The 17,020-nt window shown below is 44.1% G+C and overlaps 1 protein-coding gene across 19 annotated transcripts in view; it reads right to left on the bottom strand.

Moving 5' to 3' along the window:
* The window catches only part of FOXP1 (forkhead box P1), a 383,585-nt gene that overhangs the window by 102,830 nt on the left and 263,735 nt on the right, over positions 1 to 17,020 (bottom strand). For 18 of the 19 annotated variants that reach the window (XM_048315184.1, XM_048315182.1, XM_048315183.1 and 15 more), the window contains one exon: positions 10,037 to 10,153. In XM_048315184.1, coding sequence (XP_048171141.1) covers positions 10,037 to 10,153 — 117 coding nt within the window. Of the gene's footprint in view, positions 1 to 10,036; positions 10,154 to 16,335; positions 16,489 to 17,020 lie in introns of those variants that run through there. The other variant, XM_048315198.1, reaches the window with a different exon arrangement.

Raw genomic sequence — 17,020 nt, 5'->3', positions numbered from 1 at the left:
AGCACAGGTTAATAACTTAAATCTGCAACTGCTTAAAAAATGTCAGGCAGTGACAGAACTGGCAAGGAAGCACTGAGCTTTGATAATTTGTACTGCTTTTAACACGCTCAATCCGTGTGCTTCACTGCATTACCTACTCCATGCACACTGGCACATAGCATGAGCTACGCAGCTGCAACATGACTCTCATGATACAACACGATGGAAAAAACTTCCTGAGGGGCCAACGGTACCGAACTACAGCACCAGTGACCTCGGTGGCATTGGTGACCTCATCAGCTCTGGCATGAGTGTCTCTGTCTCCTGGCTCCCCTCCCCAGCACCCATCGCTACCTGAGCTCCTCCCATCATCTTCCCACCCCGCTCCAAAGCAATTTCAAAACTTTTTCAGCTAGACACGCTAAACCCAGGATGTAGATTTTCCAATTAGTCTCTGTTTAAACATCTGTTGGTAGACTGCATTTAACATTAGTTATTTGAGCAAAGCGCAATTTGATTAGGCTGTCTGAAACGGAGCCAAAGTCTGCAAAATAATAGCTCAATTAAATTTTGTTTTGCTTTCATTTGTCTTATACTTTCCTGAGTGTGATACAGTTGCATATAATCAAGTAAACTAATTCCTTTCAAAATGAGATATTTTGGTGCTTTTTCCATCTCCTCTTAAAGTTTATTTAATAATCTATTCCATCTCCTCCATGCTTCATCAAACTTCAGCCTGACACAAAGTACATTTCTTTCTTGTGCCTTCAGTCTACTTTAATTTTCCAGGCTTTCAGTGACTTGAGATCATGCGCCATTAATGTTACACCTTAAATAGATTAGTAATTTATAAAAGGCAGATTACACTTATCAGGCAAATAAAAACATTTCAGCAACACAACAGCCTTTTCTCTGCACACACCACAAAATATTTTGCCAACCTGACGACTCAGCTGTAAAACTGTCAAGCTCCAAAGCCACATCCAAGCAGCATTTCCAATTGTTTCCCTGGGTTTAGTTTCTACTTATTCTGTTATGTTGCACTTGTTGCCCTGAAACTTCAATATTAGCTCTAGAGATTTAAACACATGAGGCAAACAGCTGTTCTCCTCCACTCCAGCAAGCCAGATCAAAATGCCTTCTCTCTTTCTCTCCTGCTTTTTTTTTTTCCCTTCTTTTTAAACAAATTGCTGTAACTCAAGTATTTCTGGCAAAGTTGATAGTTTCAGGGCAAAATTCTGCTCTGTGCTCATCGCTGCAGACTCCTCCAGTGCAAACTCCTCTCAGTCAGTGTGCGAGGAACACCAGCAGTTCCTCATCCTGATTAAAGAAACTTTGCCTTGAGGATTAAAAAAATAAATAAAAAAGTCACAGCAACTTAGCTGCTATGTAGATGTGTCTATGATTTAAATTAAAACATTAAACATTTAAACATTAACTTCTTTCACACTTCTGTTAAAAGAAAAAAAGAGTAGCAGCATGTACTCTTTGAGAGAATTCTTTTATCGGAGATTTTTGATACACAGTACTTTTCCTTTAGTGTTTTTTTAACATATTTGTTGCAAAGTGTGAACACAAAGGGACAAGCTGAAATAGGTATCTGGCAGGCTCTTCCAGCGCGTGCTGCCGAAAGCCACAAGTACTACTGCAGTTGTGAAAAACCTGTTATTTTGCTGCAGGAAGGCGAGGGACTCCTCCAGCACTCCCTGCCCTGCCACTGGCAGCTCTTGAAAATATTCCTGCAACACAAGAACCTTAAAAACCCAGAGGCATCTCAAGTCCATGGAAGTTCAAAATGGGATATGTCCTATTTAAAATGTAGAGAGCTACTAAATATGACAACCATTTGATGTATGAAAATTATTCACAACCAAAAACAGACAGTCTGGAAATAGCTGGGATGACTTCATTTAGACAGAATTACCCAAATCTGTTTCTAATATACACAGTACACATAATAAATTTTTACAATATGACAAGGAAAACAAACTTAATAAAAGTTCCTGATCTTTTGTTACACAAGCAAGCTATAGCCATGCTATGTTTATAATATTTTGCCCATGATATCACAGCTCAGTAACAAAAGCTAAGCACCACACAAAACAGTTTCTAAGGTATGACTTCACCTCGCCGTGCCAGCACTGCACCCATCAGCCCGGGCAGTATCACCGTCCCCAACCCACAGCCTGTGCTTGCTGGGTCATTTTTGACTAAGAGTTTCCTTTTCTCCTTCTCGCAGGCTCCCTCTGCCTTGGGAAGCTGTGGATCTCTGTGACGAGAGTTCCTTTTTTTCCAACTACACCAGGACTCATCTGAACGGTAAGAGATTTTTAGCCTATTTCCTTCACTCCTGGTTATTTGACAAGTGCTTGAAAACCCTGTTATAAACAATCTCTGTAGGAAAACAGATGATGTCTTACGATCACAGAAGGTAATTTTTTCAAGAACCCAACTTTTTGAGCATTTCCCAGATGCACCGCGTCAATCTTCCTGCGTTCGAGTATCTCAGCTGGTTTTCCAGCCTGGGCATTGTGCCAGGCGGGCCGGACTGCCCCTCATTGTCACTTCTGTTCGATGGCACTCGCACCCGCTGCTGTTATTCCAGGCTTCAGGAAATTTTCTAACCACTGGACAGGCTCCAGCACTACACACTAATAAGTTGCAGATTGCAGCACTCTAAGTGTGCGTGTGTGTGTGCGTGTGTGTGTCATATCGGGGCCACAGTTTGTAGGAGGGAGGAAAAAAACAGTAGTTCAAAAATGCTGCCTACTCAAATTGACAGAAAAGTGACCCCTGCACTTCATCAGAAATTCCTGCAGACTGACAAAATAAAGGAGTTTGCTTTTATCACACACAGTAAGACTCATATGGAAAAATGGAAACACTACATCACTCGACCTTAGGTTGCCCCCTTTTCAACCACAGATGAATATTATGTATAAAAATTGTAAATCAATTTGAGATGTATTAAAGGAGATTCTCTTTTTCTGTATTAAAGGTAATACCTTTTAATCTCGAGATTTATTTTGTAACGTCAAGTAAATGAGAAAGACTTAATTTCCGTAACTGAATTTTGTTACTCTTAAGTCTCTTTAGCATCTCTGCATGGTGTTCATAGAATTTCCTACCCTTTGCTTTGCATCAGGAAATAATGAGCAAGCGGCACTTACCCAACACTGAGTCACAAATATTTGCCTACATTAACAGAGCATTAAAAGCCATTTTAAACAACTTAAGGAAATTGTGCTAGCCTTTGAACTGTGATTCACTACTAGGAGAAATTAGGAAACTTTTCCTCTTCTAAAGGCAAAAATCAGCTGCCGCAACCTCCTTATAATATCATTAGGTCCTAGAGCAGTTTTTCCTCTTACAGATCCTCACACAATAGATTTCTTTGCTTAATGAAACTACTTCTGAAATTTTCCTACACTCAGTGTTGGGTACTTTGAAATTTCAATCCTTTCACATCCTTGAACTCTCATCAACATTTCTTTCCAGATTGTGTCAATAAAATTGATTACTTGCAGTTCTGAACTCTGTTCTGCACATGGAAATAAAACAATTTGTTTTAAAGTATTTTCTGAAGAAAGCAGGACTTGGCAATCATACCTCCAAGATCAAAAAATAAAGAAGAAGAAAGAGGGACAATCCAACCAAGCGAGCCTTGCCCACGAAAAGCAAAACAAAAAGAAACCTCTCCAGCAAACAAAAGAGAAGTGAGGTCCTGATTTCCTGATTTTATCACAGCAGCAATGCAGGCTCAATCCCTGACATCCCCGCATCATCAGGCTCACTGCTGTCCTCCGGATTGATGTATCTCCCTGTCGGATGTGAATGATCTTTTCGGATCATTAATATGTTCATTAATTTGTTATCAATTCTGGCTCGCTGTACTTACAGCGCTCGGTACCCGCGGCTCGCGAGTGCCTCGGCAGCGCCGTGCAAGCACACACGGACGGACCCCTGGCTCCCCGCTTGTTGAGATGCCTCATACCTACAACCGATCTGTTGCTTTTACAAATTTAATCTCGGTATTAAGGAGCTGATTGTGGAACCATGTCGCTGTAACATCTTCAACCCAGCTGTACATCATATAAACCGCTATAGGAGGGGGCAGTCTCCCATCATTCCTGGCAGCAGCACATACCTTTAACTCCCTAATCTGTAATACTACAAAATACTGCTCTCATTTCTTCCCAAGCACAAGTGGACTACCAGCAAGGGTCCAACAGTGTTATTCCTAATTACCTTTTTTTCACTCTTGATCCTGTGGCGCTCATAATTAGTTACCTGGGGCTGCAATCCAATTTGAAGTGATGACAAGAAAGTGATCCATGAAAAAGTAATAAGTTAAATCCAATTTCAGCCTTCCTCTAATTAAATGCACATGGAACTAATGACTCAAACCCTACCATTTCAGTGATAATGGTAATTAGCGAGGTGGGAGTCACTCTCTTTTTTCAACACTGTAGGTGTAAACCACAAGGTAAAATGGCAGGAGCACTCTTAATTACATGTGTCATTTTGTCAGCAATTTACACATTTCTGACCAGTCAGGAAGGTTTCATTTGTTTTCCCCTTCCCCGAGGTGGGTAAGGCACATTTGGGCTCAGGCACTGCCAGCCCCACAGCCCTGCTTCCAACCTGGGCAGAAATTACAGTTTTTACAAACCTGTTCTATAAATGCTTAATGTCAAAGCAGAAAACCTGCAAGAAAATGATACTTGGGAGCTCTAATATGATACAGGGCTGAAAATGAGAGATCCTGGCTTCTACTTTGCCCCTCAGGACTGACTTCTTTCCAACACTCAGATGCCAAACTCCCAAAAGCCCCAGCAGAGCTGCACACCTCAACACCACTGAGGGCCTGCAGCTCTCCACCTTTGGGCAAGTCACTTAATATCTCTCTGTCAGGGTTTATGCGGCTATAAAATGAGAATAATCATGTTTGCTGACAGTAACTCACACTGCCAGCTCTCCCAATATACTGGTATTTTCCTAGAAGCTTCATTTTTTTGAATCATGATATTACAGGAGAATCACAGGCTTTTTTAAAGAATAAACATATTTGTCACCTTTCTGCTCAGTCGAAAAAGCTGGAAAAATTGAATAGTAAATGCTTTAAAAATATATAAAAAGGCAGCAAAAAAGACCCATAGGTGTCATGAAAAAAAACCCCTCAGTATCAAAATTTTTAAGCTGATCAAGTAATTTTGAGGATCTGACTCAGATTTTGTTCTGTTTGTGGGGTGGATGATGTCTGCATTTCACAGACACATTCCAAGAACTGACTAACACTTATAACTGGGCATAGGGGTGAAAAATAAAAGAACTAAGGGGTTCTTCAGTAGAAACCAGCAAAACTCAACTTTGCTTAATTTCCAAAATTAAAAACAGATAATGAAAGATTTGAGTGAAATTTTCATAGGCAAACTTTAAACCCTGCAGAAGCAAAATCTTGACCCAAGCTGAGTTGGTGCCAAAATTCCCATTGGCTTGACTGAGGCCAAACTGGGATCAATTCCCGTATTGAAGGGTGAAACAGAGAGATACTCATACAAATAGAATAAATACATTTGCAAATTTACTTCTTCTGCCAAATTATCTGCTGAGACAATTTCTCTACCAGTTGTTAAATTTACCACTATGTAAAAAAGGTTCCCTGGGTGTAAAACCTGAGACAACACAACTGAGATTTGTGAGCTCCAAGTGAAACGGAGCATACCCCGCCCTTCACCTCTCAGTGTTTATTATGTTGTCAAACTAATGATTTCTAATGTCATAAAAAACAATAATAATAATTTCCCCCAACATCAAGCTACAGTGATTTTTTCCTCTCACCCTCTTCTATTTCTCAAGATACTGGAACGATATATTAAGATAATATGGCATGCAAATTAAATTCTACAAAAGCCCAGCCAAAAGGCTGCTTTAAAAAGCAGCGGTATGCAAAGGCGAGGACAGCTCTGTCCTCTCAGCCTACCCCGGTCTCACCCTGAGAATTTAAACCAAATTCAAATTCTTTTCTTGGCCGTGACTTAAAGGGAAGACTTATTTTTTTTGTTTTGCCAAGCAAAAACAAAAGTTTCCATCCCAGTAATTTCATTACTTCTTCTCTCCAAACACATGCAGGTTAATGATCAGACAAGAAATCTCATTTAATAACATAAAAAAAGTCAAGTGATTGGTTTCAGTTGCGAGATACTGATTTGGACATCCTAAATTTGTTTTGAGTCCAGTATCCAACTTCCAGCTCAATGCAACACACAACATTTACATCTTTAAAAAAAATTGTATTTTTAGTATTGCCAAAACACACATGCACTTTTACTTTCTTGGGAGAAAAATGTGTCTCTTGATTTGTTTCCAATCTGTGTGCTTTTGCCAGCACTAAAATGCCTGAAGAACCAAAATGAATAATCGTTAAGAGCATCGGCAATTAAAGCTGCAAATTTTAATCAATACATCTATTAATACAGATATATTTATCTTGGCCAGGAAAAATGTGCACATTTTCAAAGTCCTAAGCATACCTGGTCTGTTAAATTATTTGTTTCCCAGACTCAAGGAAATCCAATGTATATGGAAAATATATTATCAAACAGCCTTTAGTCTTTTTTTCGCTTCCAGTGATTTTTGTGGGACTGATATTTTTTATGTTCTTTCCCCAACTGCTGGTTACTAAATCCATTTCTTAACTTTCAATTTTCTTTTGTTTGTGTCATCAGGCTGCGAAACCGGAGGTCCCTGCCAAATCTAAACCACGGCAGTGTGCGATAGGCTCAAGATGTGAGTCATCGTGTATTTGGAGATTTGGGGTTTTTCAGCTATCAGCAGAGCACATCTCCAGTCCTGCGTCCAAGTTCGTATACACTGAGTATCTCATGATTTGCTAAAAGCAGATCTTCAGGTAGAGTTGCCAAGATCAAGAGACCCCCTAAAAGGATTGCAGGAGCCTGCTGTCATTAAACACTATCAAAGACACCATGTCCCAGTGTGGCCACAGGATGCTGGGATATATTTAAGTACCGTGGCTATTTGACCAGGGAATAAAGAAGGAATAGAGGAAAATTATCCATGAGGTGACAACAGATTAGCTACACAGTATATACTAGATTAATTTTCTGCATCTGTTTGTGGCAGTGGGGTTTAGAGGGTGCATTTCCAGCCCCAGGACCGGCCTCCTCTCCTGGGGCAGGCAGGGCCATGGAGCATTTCAGCAGGAGAAGCAGCAGCCCAGGCAAACAGTGTTCCTCCCTGCTCCATGCAAAGCTCCCCAGCACTCGTGCCGGGCGCTGCTCACCAGTGCCCTCGCCAAGCACAGCAGGGATGAGCGATGCCTATGGTGTTCTTGTTATACATGAAGCCTGTTTGTCACAACAAAACCCAGGTGACTGCTAACTGCTGTTGCTGTTGAATGAGACATCTATCTTTGTAAGTGAAGCCCAAAGATAACTTGGTCATTATTTAAACAAACGTGTGAAAAACGGGCACGTTTTCCCCCCCCCCCTTGACATTTATTCTATGTACTCTCAGGAATAGGTATCACCTCGTCGGCATGGCCCCATCTGACTTCAGGGGGTGTGGGTGCAGTTGTACTCAAAAATTCTACCCCCAGCAGCACCATTTCCTTTCAGCAACAGATTTTCATTACAGGGATGCACTTGGGGATGTTACATCCAAGAGGACTTCCAGTATGTTTCAGAACCGCAAAAGCGCCAGGAGTGAGAAGGGGGGAAAAAAAAAAAGACTGGGCAGTCATTTGAATCAGTGAGTGACAGGCTGGGCCAGCTCTCTGTATACATTAATAAATTAGAATTTTAATTGTGTCTCTGACTGCAGGAGCTGCTCCAGTACTTTAATACATACCAACAATTGGCTATGTTATGGAATCCGCTATGTGGCCTTCACTGTTGACCTCTGCAACACAATTCCCAGTCTGACTACGGAAACTGTTTGGTTTGATCCTTTCAACTTATTTGAATCCTGACAAATAAGCTCACAGCTGAAAGGTCAACACAGTCATATTTCATCCTCTGGAGCTATTCTTAAGACATCTGCACAACAAAGCACTTCTTTTAGTACCTGACACTGGACCTAGCCAGCACAATCTCTCATTAAAAATGTCCCCAGTGGAAGAGTCTATTAAAAGGCATATGGATCAGCTATGGATTTACCAAATAAAATATTTTTGAAAGCATTAATGTAGCGCTTTGGATTATGGCTCTCGACGCTGCCAATAAAACGTATATTTGCCCAATGACAAAATGCTTCATACTTTCCAAAAGAATAACAGCCCGGCTGTAAAGCACGAGGTGTTGTCCAGCAGCCGGAGCACAGGGGTGGGAGCCAGGAACTCATGAATCTTAATCCTACCTCTAAACCCAATTCCCTCTGTGATCCTAAGTGAGTCGCTTAACCCACATCCCTCAGTTTCCCAGTCCAGAACTGGGATAATGCTACTTACTTATCAGACTTTCCTTCTGGGGATGTTTTGGAGATTAGTATTTGCAAAATGCTTTGAAGATGAAATCACTACACCAAAGCTCGACGTTGTCCACGCTGGACCAAGGGCTGCAGTTAACAGCTATTCCTCACTCAGGCAAAACTCCCCTTGAAGTCCCCATCGGCTTTACTTGGGTAAGAACCACAGAATCGGGCCCTCTCACTTTACTGTCAAGGCCTCTAGCGACGTTGGCTTTACCTTCCATATTCTACTACATATTTAAAGAGCCTAGGATCCGTATTTTTGTAGGAAAATAATCTGAAGCACATATAAAAGGCAAGAGAAGCAGCAATGCTGTCAGGGAGCTCATGGTGATAGTATATCAAACTAAAAAAAAAAAAAAAAAAGTAGAAAGAGCAAAACAGACATGAGTTTGACAACGTGCTATGACAACAAGAGGAAAAAAAAAAAAATCCGGAAAGAATTTGGGGCTACAGAGGCTGAAGCATCAGATATAGAAGAGAGAGATAAGATAAATGTCCCAGCTACAGGGCTTTGTGCAACTGCAGCTGAACTGCTGCATTCAGGACCTTATTATCAAAAATCCACTGACATGCTGCAATTGCAGAAAGCACTAATAAAAGCAATAACCAGCTGCAAACCAGCAAAGTGGTCAAGGGTCTGGAAGTGCCAGTTTACGAAATACATAAAGAACTAGATACATATAATTTGCCAAAACTGGCAAGTACATGTTAGTATCTCAGATGTTTGAGGAGTGTGAACACGAGGCAAGGCAAGGGACTGACTCAGTATTTATACAAGCAGTATTACTTGGAGCAAGAGGATGGAATTAAAGTGGTAAGTTCCTGAGCGTGTGCTTTGTTATGGAAAACTATCCGAAGGAAAATAATAGCAGTCCCACCATCCCTAGGGATTTCTAACACTAGAATAGCAAAAAAAAAAAAAAAAGAAAAGAAAGGAAAATGTGATACATGACCTAATAGGTCTTTCTTGTCTTTAACTCCCCGTGATTTATCCCACAAGACTAGCAGAATGTACTCCAAAGCCCCATATGTGTGCATACATCTTCTGTTTGGGAACGCTGTATTGGTTTAAGCTCTCTGAATTCATAACAGCACAAAGCCCTCTAATATTTAGATTTTATTTCTGAAGATGTCCATAAATCAGCAGACAATAAAAGGGGAAAAAACACACCGATGATATGATATCCTAGTATTTCCCAATATCCTTGACACAGCAAATCAACGGTTTGAGTGAACACAGACTACAAATGGAACAGCAATCAAACAGAAATGTTAATGCAAATCTCCTATGCACACTGACACAGTAACAAAAGCTATTCCATTTTGTCATGATCCAACCCTACCAGATGCTAATAAAAGTACACGCTCACGATTTGTAAATATGCCACAGGCGGGACTTTCAAGAGCACCCAGCATCAATCCTCCTGCCACTTACACCAGCCACAGCCACTCTGTGGACACAGGGAGGAAGCTCCTGAAGGTTGCATCCCAGTGTTTGCATGGAAGACGCATTTATTCAGCTTTTACAAGCCCCAGACCCTCACGGAGGCTCACAGGCTCCCCTTACCTGAAGGGCTGGCTGTTTGTCATTCCTCTTCGGAGACTTTAATCCACTAACTTGTTGCTGCTGCTGCTGCTGCTGCTGCTGCTGTTGCAGGAGAAGCTGTCGTGCCACCTGGAGAGCCTGTAGGGAGAAAGAGGTTGGAGAATTGAGTTCACAGCCAAGAGGGCACGGGTAGCTATACAAACAGCATACGGGCAAGGCAATCCCTGGTCACGGGCTACCGCCTCACTCCTGACGCACCTCCACTGAGGAAAGCAGTGGCTTCCACAAAAATAACACCTTGCATGCAATGGGGTGATAAACCACCACTGATTTCCCATTTTGACTAAGGAGAAAAACAGCACCAGCTGATGTTTGCCTCCTGGGTGGGAGCCTCAACAACCGCAGGAATCCTGATGGTGAGCTCCACAGAGGGGTTTTTGTCCCTGTGGAGCAGCTCACAGCCCTCCTCACTAATGGGCAGGCTCCTGTGCTTTCAGATTTCAGATGCCTCCTCTCCCAGCAGATCAGGTTTACAGAGGAGGTCAGTTGTATATCAGTGTCTGTTCCCCAAGCACCAGAGAACATCAGGGAAGCTTCTGGAAGGCCATAGTGGGAGAAAGAGGAGAGGTAGCAGCAGGCAGAAGCATGCTGAAGGCTGGGAAAGCTGCAAGGAGCTGGAGAGAATGCCAAGAAAAGCAGGGACAGCATTTCACCTCACCAAAATCCAAGCCTTGGACTTTGATGATCCTTGTGGGTCCTTTCCATCTCAGGATATTCCATGATCCTACAAAAATCACTGTCAGCTCATGATGGACCAGTTGTGGGGACTCAGTGGGAGGGGGCACAGCAGCAAAGGGACAGTGTGACAGTGGAGGGGCAAGGGACATGACCCTGAAGGCATCAGCAGGCAGGATGGGGGGGGATTATTGCAACATGTCATGCAAAGCAAAGGAAAAGAGTCCCTCAACACTGGAGCCTGCTGCTCTGCAAGGCCCGATTTCCCCATCAGATGGGGAAAAGAAATCAAGAGGAGATAAAAGACAGAGGGAAAAGATGAGGAGCAAGTCCCTGCCCTGGCTCCCTGCTGGCTCCCCAGCCAGGGGACAGCAAGGATGATCCCTGCAAGACAGACTGTGGGACAGCTGAGGCTCTGCTGGCGAGACCCTAGCCTGCTGCTCCCAGAGGATTCACCAGCACCGGACTCGGGCCTCCTTGGTCTCCTTGGAGACGTTCAGTACATGTGTAGGTGGAAAAGTGGGAAGGCTGAAGACTTCATTAATGTAAAACAAGAAAAATAGTCCCTTTGCAAGATGCCTACATGGAAGGAGGGGAAAAGCCTTCCCCACTCCTACTGTGTATGTTCTCTGAGTGATTTAATTAATACCTATTTAATTAAGAAGTCAGATATGCTTGAGGTTTCACTTGCTCCTCCAAGTTGCAGAGCGTTTAATCTCAGCGCAGAACTGCTGGGAAAGGTTTGATATCAAGGTCTGCAAACTCGAATCCAGCCCCCCACCCACCAGCCCCCAATAAAACCTTGTTATTTTATGGCCTAGACCCATCTTTTTACTTTTGGAGAGACACTGGTCAGCTCAGCAGACTGAAGAACCACCACTGCTGACCAGGGCAAGTGAGGAGGAGAGACCTTATAATGCTTTGGCAACAAGTCCTCCTTTCCAATTTAAGAACAAGTCTCCACTGGATCAGAAAAACTCTCTAAGGGTGCATGTGATTTCCAGCAGAGCTTGGTACGGTGCAGGTAAAATTAGATTTTGCATTTCAAGCTGGTCGGAGCTTAGTGCACCCATAACATCTCTAAATTGGTCCCTGAACCTGCAATGGGTGCAGGGAGCTGCTGGGCATGGCTCTGGGCTCACACACACAACCACCACCCCCACGATGGTGTACCATCAAGAACCAGAAATCCCTACAGCCTACCAAAGAATACAATGCAACAAAGGAAACCTTTATACAGAAAACGCTAAGGACGGTTAAAAAATACCTTATTTTTATTCAATTAACTTATTTAGCTGTTAAAGCATCTTCAAGGGTGGGCAGAGGCAGCAGAAATAAAACCTACAAGACTTAAGGGGATGGGCAACAAATACTCACCTATTTAACAGGGGTGTTGTATGGCTTATTTAATTAATGAATACTTGTAAAGCACTCTGAGCTGCTCAGACAAGAAGCTCTATACAGTACAAGCGCAACATATTATTATATATTATTAAGACTGGCTCTGCAGAAGAATAATTCCAGGTAAATGTGCAATCAAATGATCATTTTAGTTCCCAGTAATTAGACTCAATAGGCCAAAAAAACCACAGAAGCCTTTCTTTAATCATACACTAAACAATCAGAACATCCCTAACCTTTCAAGCTACAGCCTTTTTGAATAAAACATCATCAACTTATAGATATTATTCCAAAAAGAACCAGTCACCATATGTGTTGTCTCTTTGAAATACAGTTGCTATAGCAGACCCTGCATGCATTTCATGTGATATGATCATATTCTATCCGTTCTGGCAGCTGAGAGGTTGCACAATTAAATTGGCTGCCAGAAATTTTTGAAGATTCCCAGAACTAGTAGCCATGCAAGAAATGCCTGCTCTCTACACTCAAGCTGGTCACAAAGCTCCATGCATCTTGGTGGGGTGGCCACTGCCACCATGAACCCCTACCATGACTGACCCCACACTAGTGAGGGTCTCTGGCTGTGGGGACAGGCTTGCACTGGCAGAGCTCTGCTGGAGTAAAGCCAGAGCTCTGTCCCTGCTCCAGTCCAGCTGCACAGCACCCACATCCCTCACACCCACCACTGTGAGGGTCTTCATTCAAGGTGACATCTACACCACCCCATTCCATATCAGTTTGTCACCTGTCTTGGTGCAGACCTGGTGGGACCTGAGATGGCAAGAGGGTGGAGCAGGGTAGGAAGGAAAGGATTAGAAAGAATTAGAAAGAATAAAAGAGGGCTAGAGGGAACATCAGGGATACAAGCAGCCAGGATGGACATGAACATCAAAGGGAAAAGCAAGGCAGATGCAAGTGAGGTGGCAACATGCTGACATTTCAGGCAATTGCAGCTTGAAATGGCATTTCCCACCCCTCCTCTCAAGATTTTGCTTTTTCATTTGCAAATAACTGACAGCAATAAAAGCTGAGCATCAGATGAGCTCAGGTTTAAGATGTGGAAGGTTGTTTATAGCTCAGGTATGGTTCTTACTGAGCGTCTGCATCAAGTAGCTACCATGTCCTTGGTGGTACAGTGAAGCCAGCAACCCCACATCCCTCTGCCTTTCTACTTCTCTCTGCTCAGCCTTTCCTCCCTCCTACCTCAGACCAAGTCCTGTCCTTGCCACTTCAAGCCTCATCCATACTCCTCACACATGACAGGACATGCACAAGAAAGACGGCTGGCTTGGGACACACTGACCCTCTCCTCTCACACGCAAAATACTTCAAGCCCGTTTGGAGTTTGCCTTCATGGAATTACTTTGCTGATGTCAGTTCACACCCGGTGGACACCCATACAATCCAAGCCAACAAGCATCCCACCTCTACCCCCTTCCCTGGTTCCAGGCAGTGCCACTCCCGCACGGAGCTCATCCCTGGATGCCAGCGTGGGAGCCCTGCTGAGGCTGCCGGTGCTGCACAGTGCTCAGGCGAGGATAGACAGGGAAATTAATTTGAGTGAAGTCAGTCCCACAACCTTCATCAGCACGGAGATTCACAAGCAGGCCTGTACATTAATAAAGCTTCCTGTGGGAGTAGATGTTGCCTTTGATTTGCATGTGAATTCAATGCTAGTGAGAAGTGCCAGACTGTCAGACATGGAGACCAAAGTCTCTTATCTTTCCAAAAGCTTCTGTAGCAGTTTCCCCACATTTCCTTAATCATCTGCCTTGTCCTCAACTTACTGAACAGGCAGTAAAGCTGGATTCAGTTCAACTCCTGCTGCTGCCAAGTCCTGAAACAAGGGTGCCAGGACTGTTTACTGCTAGCCAACAGCTCTTCTAACGTGGCCCTCTCCTCAGAAGCAGGTGCTCTGACATCTCCAAGCTCTTTTCACACATTCCTCCTCACTGCCGTAGTTACATCCTAAATCTCCGCCACGTGCTTGCAAGTGAACAATTGCCAGGGGCCGTTAAAAACCAGCTCGTGTTTGTGCATCCAGACAACAGCGTGCTTCCTCATGAGATGGGCAGGTGGAGATGCCAAGAGCCCCCGAAACCACAGAGGTGCTTCAAATATCTGGGCCTGTAATTACCAGCAGCCACATTATCTGCGCTGCTCAAAGAGCCTGCAAGCCTGGACAAAGCTTCTTGGGACACCCGGAGACCCAGACACCAATCCTGGTCTCCAGCAGTGAATCACAGAACATCGGCAACCATCCTCCTCTCTGCACCGAAACACAAAGGGGAAATCCTCCCACTTACTGGAAAAAAAGAGAAAGGAAAGCATCCCCTAGCAAATGCATCTTCCATGGGTTTTGGTCACTATGAACATGGATTTGGAAGGACAACATCAGGGAAAGGCTGCCTACCAGCCAAGTCATCCTATGCTTAAATGCAAGATACAGTAAGTGAACTCCCAAGGTGTTTTCTTATCCATTAGGAAATCACCCAGACGTAAGAAGATTTTCTAGTGTAAAACAGAGATCAGTAAAAAGGCAACTGAAATACAGCACTTGAGAGACATTGCACAAACTTGGAATGGTATTTGAGAGTCAACACTGGGTGACACCTAACCCAGGAAAAATGTTAACAGTACATTAACCGTGAGATGAATCAAGCCTGTTTCATTCACAGAGTAAGTGGGAAACCCCACTGAAAAGCCCTCTCCCTGTGCTTAGGGAAGTGGCAACCATTTATTATTTCCCAACCACTTAAGCACCAGGAGGGGGAAAAAAAGTACACATTTGAGATGACCAAGACAATTTTATTGCAAGACAGACAGAACGTGACTTGTTTGCCCAGCTGTTGTTTGCCCAGAACACTGGGCACTGTTACCACCCCAGTTACTGTTGTAATTCGACATTTTCATGAAAGCACCTCGACCTTTCAGTTTCACCATCCTCTTTGGGCAAGCCCTGATGAAGGGTAAAAAGGCAGCCCTGCCTCTGACTTCATGTGGCCAGAAACTCCTGATGAGGGAACGGGGCTGGGGAAGGGAAATACACTGGAAAAAGAGGGTAGAACATTAAAAATAGACATGCTGCTTAAATGCCATATACTTGCTTACAGTGTCAGTACATAAGGAAAACAGAAACAGGATCCAGTCGCATGGAGCCTCTTGCTAACTTGTTCCACCACTGCAGCCAGTACAAGGCAGCAACACTCCAACTTTTTTCCATCATCCTATTCCTACTGAAGAAAAAGAGCTCCAGCTCCTCCCTTCCCATCTGCTCCAACTGGTATTAATATCAATCAGTTATTAATGAAATATGATGACCTACAGCTATAACAGGCCTGGCTCTAACGCCAAGAGAAGCTTGTTTCTGAACCTGAGGTTTATCAGGCATGGAAAGATCAATCCAGGGAACTTCAGGATATATGAAAGGTATGTACATGGGAGGGTGGGAAGATGAGCAACTGCCATGAGGATGCAAAAGAAAGGGTAGTCCTGCCTGGCTGCCAATTCCCAGGGCAGTTGTGCAGTAATGAATGGGCTGCCTTTGAAATGTCTGGATAAACATGCACCCAGAAGCTGCAAGGAGGGCACAAAACAAAATTACATGTGTTTTTACAGATTGCTAAGGATTCTGGGCCTTTCCAGGTGGACAAGCCTGCTTATTGGGAAAGCAACTTGAGAAAAGAGGAAGGAAGAGTTCCCAGAAATCAGAGGTGGTCCCGCAGCCATCTGAAGTGTCCAAGCAATCAATCTGGAAAGTTAGTTGCCAGCCAGTATCATACTCTGTCCATTATTTCAGTTATGGTCATTAAACATCAAAACAGAACAAAACAAGCAGAGAGGGATGAGAAGGGAGAAATTTTAAGGGCAAAATCTGCCCTTGGAGCAAACAAAACACCATGTTGGTCCCAGACTTCAGAAGCGAGACTTTGTGTGTTGACCTCTGACAGCCGTACCCCTACAAGCTACCACTGCTGCTCAACTTCCCCACTGAGGTTTGGGCAAAGCACGGCTTTGCAGCAGCAGGCATGCAGTTCTCCCGTTGTCTATTTCTCCCCAAATTTCATGCTGCCTTTAGGCACTGAGAAATCGCCCGGTCAGCAGCTCCAGGCGCCTCTCCCAGCGGAGCATGGCCCACCTCCCAAAGGGCTTCTTGCTTCCCTTCAGTCTCACAAGGCAAGTACCTTTGTTTCTCCTGGGTGGGACGAGGGGGAATTTAGATTCAGCCAGCAATCTCTCTTCTTTCTCAGCTCCCATCTGTCCTCACACCCCGCTCCACTCCACAGCTGCTCCCAGCAGAGCGGCAAGATGCAGCTCTGAAGCTCGGAAGCCCGGATGCACCCGGGCTTCAGAGCTGCTTCATGTCTCTCCCACTCCTGCCTCCTCTACCTCCTCTCCTGCGACACTCTCTTCTCCTGGAGCAGCAGATGTAGAGGAGCGGTGGTAGGAGGCAGACACATTGGAGGGGAGCCCTGCTGCAGTTCTCCTCCGGCAGGCTCAGGAGCCGCACAATGTGTGGAAACCGGCGAGGAGCGGAGCAGTATGCAAAGGGAAAAAAATAAAAAATAGTGCAAAGCGACAGCAGTGGGTAGTGCTGTTCCTCTGGGAGGAACAGAACAGGGGGAGGTGAGATGAACCAACTAGAGAATAGGAAAGGAACCAAAATGAAGAGGAGGAATAAAATGTAGAAGATGCAAAAAAGAGAAGCAGATGTTCTTGCAGCACTTATTCCCTCTGACATTCGTGCCCAGCTCTTCCATCTTCCTCCAGAACTGGGAAATGAGCTGCTACATGCTCCCTTCCCCATTGCCACCACCCTGCCCCTGTGCCACACACAGAATGACACAAAGCCAAGAGCCCCAACACTGC

The sequence above is a fragment of the Corvus hawaiiensis genome, chromosome 11 (genome assembly GCF_020740725.1).
Source record: "Corvus hawaiiensis isolate bCorHaw1 chromosome 11, bCorHaw1.pri.cur, whole genome shotgun sequence".
Lineage (NCBI taxonomy): Eukaryota > Metazoa > Chordata > Aves > Passeriformes > Corvidae > Corvus > Corvus hawaiiensis.
This window is presented reverse-complemented; position numbering and strand designations above follow the sequence as displayed.